Raw genomic sequence first — 2,670 nt, 5'->3', positions numbered from 1 at the left:
TATTTAATGATGATGGTGTTGTCATGGTTGGACACACCATCGTGGGTGTACAGGGTGAAGAGTTTGGGGCTGAGACAGCAGCCCTGCAGTGAGTCTGTGCTGATTGTGAGCTCAGCAGACACCCGCCCTCCCATTCTAACTACCTGTGGTCTTTCTGTCAGGAAGTCCAGAATCCAGTTACAGGTGGGAGTTGGGACACCGAGGTCTGTCAGCTTCCCAATCAGCCTGCCCGGGTGAATAGTGCTGAATGCAGAACCGTAATCCAGGAAGAGCATCCTAGCATACGTACTGCTGTTGTCCAGGTGTTTCAGAGTGTGGAATAAAGTCAGAGCCATCGCATTGTCCACTCATCTGTTGGGGCGGTAGGCAAACTGGAGAGGGTCTACAGTGTCCAGGACCATGTGGTTAACGTGTGAGGACCAGTTTCTCTAAGCACTTCATGGCAACTGATGTGAGCGCCACTGGCCTGAAGTCATTCAGAGTGGATGTGTCTGATGTCCTAGGGACCGGTATGATAATGGATTTTTTGAAAATGAGAGGGACTACTGCTTGGGTTAAAGATGGGTTGAAGATGTCTGTATACACACTAGGTAGTTGATCCCCCACAGGCTCTCCGGGGACACCATCTGGTCCCGCTGCCTTATGGGGGTTTAGTGTCTCAGGGCCTTCAGAACCTGTGTGCGCATCACCTGAAAAGCAGTGTCCCCCAGGTCGCTGGGGGATATTGTGGGAGTATTCGTGTTCAGCCTGTCAAACCTAGCATAGAAGTTATTAATGCTGTCTGGGAGGGTGGCATCCTGGGGGGCTGTGTTTGTTGATTTGCTCCTGTAGTTTGTGACTGCCTGGATTCCCTGCCACATGCTGCACATGTTGTTATTCATATAGTAGCTCTCCAGTTTTGCAAGTATGCTCTCTTTGCAGCTCTGATGGACTTCTGTAGCTCATACCGGGCTCTTCTGTACTCCGCTTGGTCCCCTGACTTAAAAGCTTCCCGCCTTTTCCTGATTTTCTGTGTCACACACGTGTCTCACACAAGAATCCAGACATACAAAAAACTCATTACAGTAAAGCCCCCAAACATATGCATCATGCATACATACAGCTCACTCGGCCTCCTAAGCAAGATGAACATTTTTGATTAGTGAAGCAGAGAGAAGAGAAACTCGTTAAGCAAATTTTCACATAAGCCCCTTTAGATGGATAATCTTGTTTTCAAGGATGTTGTGGCAATATGTAACGTTTCACAACATGTTTTTAATACAGATGATGTATGAAAAGGGCATAAGACCGAAGAGAGAAAATAATGGGATAAGGATAATAATCTCCTTTATTTGGCCAAGTATCTTACACACAAGGAATTTGTTTCCGGTACAGAACCAAGGCAGCCATCTGCGGCACCAACTCACACTGATGGCTCTAACCATCGGGGGCAGCTTGCGTTTCAGTGTCTTGCCCAAGGACACTTCAACACATGGACTGCAGGCACTGAGATTCAAACTTCCGATCATCCGGTTTGGAGGCGACTGCTCTACCCACTGAACCACAGTCGCCCCACAGAATTCAGTGCCCAACGTGGGGCTCAAACCCATGACTCTAGTCTACTGGGATAAAAAGACACAAATGTTTAGATTAACAAAAAGGACTGAATAAGATCATTATTAGCTCACTAAATTGCAGATATAAAAGTAAACATTTGAAGCTATCTGATTTTAAATGTGAAAAGATTAAACTGATTATAAAATGACCGCTCTTTTTCCAATGCCTGTGTTAGGAAATAAGGCAACATAAGTTTATTTATATAGCACATGCTCATACACAAAGGCAGTTCAAAGTGCTTAACATAATGCACACAAATAAATAAAGCATTAAAATGTAAATTAGATTGAAATATTAAAAGCAACAATTACATGACAACACAAGGCAGCAACATGCAGGTGTAGATACATAGTATTTTTAGGATAACTGTGGCAGACTGTGGGTTCTCACTGTTCTCGTTATATTTTGAACTATGGTTATGGACGTAGAACATGTAAAAAGCTTTCTGATTAGCCCTGTTGGCAGAGTTTCCCTGAGATACTTGGTAAATCCTCATTCTTGAAGTTTTTTTCTTTTGTAAAAGTGAAACATGAAATGTCTCCACAAAGGCAGGATGTAATTTGTGTAGCTTGTCCACTTCTCTGTCACCCTTGAAGCAGACAGAATTATTTTCTCTGCAGAGGGACCAGTCTCAAACTTGTACTCTCATCATTCAAAAATAATTTCTGATGTCATGATTATTTCAAATTCAAATTCCAAGAAAAGGTACCTGTTTCTTTAGATAATTAATCGGATTAAAAAAAAGCTTAGCTGATAATGTGTCATTTCTGTCTTTTTCATAGTTTTTGCTCATTCTTCTCTTCCTGCAGTGGGTCACCTCCCATGCCCAGCGCCAGCAGCTCCAGTCTGACCAATGAGGTGCCCAAACCCCCGGCCAGAGAGCAGCCAGCCACACGGCCACCCTACACCCCTACACTGGGAGGACAGGCACCCCATTCCCACCAGTTCCCCCGCACACGCAAGATGTTCGACAAGGGCCCAGAGCAGGTAAATGGAGACACTGCTCAGCCAGTGTATGAATAAAAGACACAACAGCTGACAATTACAAGGTTTTTAGTTTGATATTTTTGTCTT

General features: G+C 44.3%; 1 protein-coding gene across 1 annotated transcript in view; it reads left to right on the top strand.

The window, feature by feature from the left end:
- The window catches only part of rptor (regulatory associated protein of MTOR, complex 1), a 186,077-nt gene that overhangs the window by 148,249 nt on the left and 35,158 nt on the right, over nucleotides 1-2,670 (top strand). The window contains 1 exon segment of the mRNA XM_020594142.1: nucleotides 2,406-2,583. Coding sequence (XP_020449798.1) covers nucleotides 2,406-2,583 — 178 coding nt within the window.

The sequence above is a fragment of the Monopterus albus genome, unplaced genomic scaffold, assembly GCF_001952655.1.
Source record: "Monopterus albus unplaced genomic scaffold, M_albus_1.0 scaffold22.1, whole genome shotgun sequence".
Taxonomy (NCBI): Eukaryota; Metazoa; Chordata; class Actinopteri; order Synbranchiformes; family Synbranchidae; genus Monopterus; species Monopterus albus.
The sequence above is the reverse complement of the archived record's forward strand: the minus strand, read 5'-3'. Positions and strand labels throughout refer to the sequence as shown.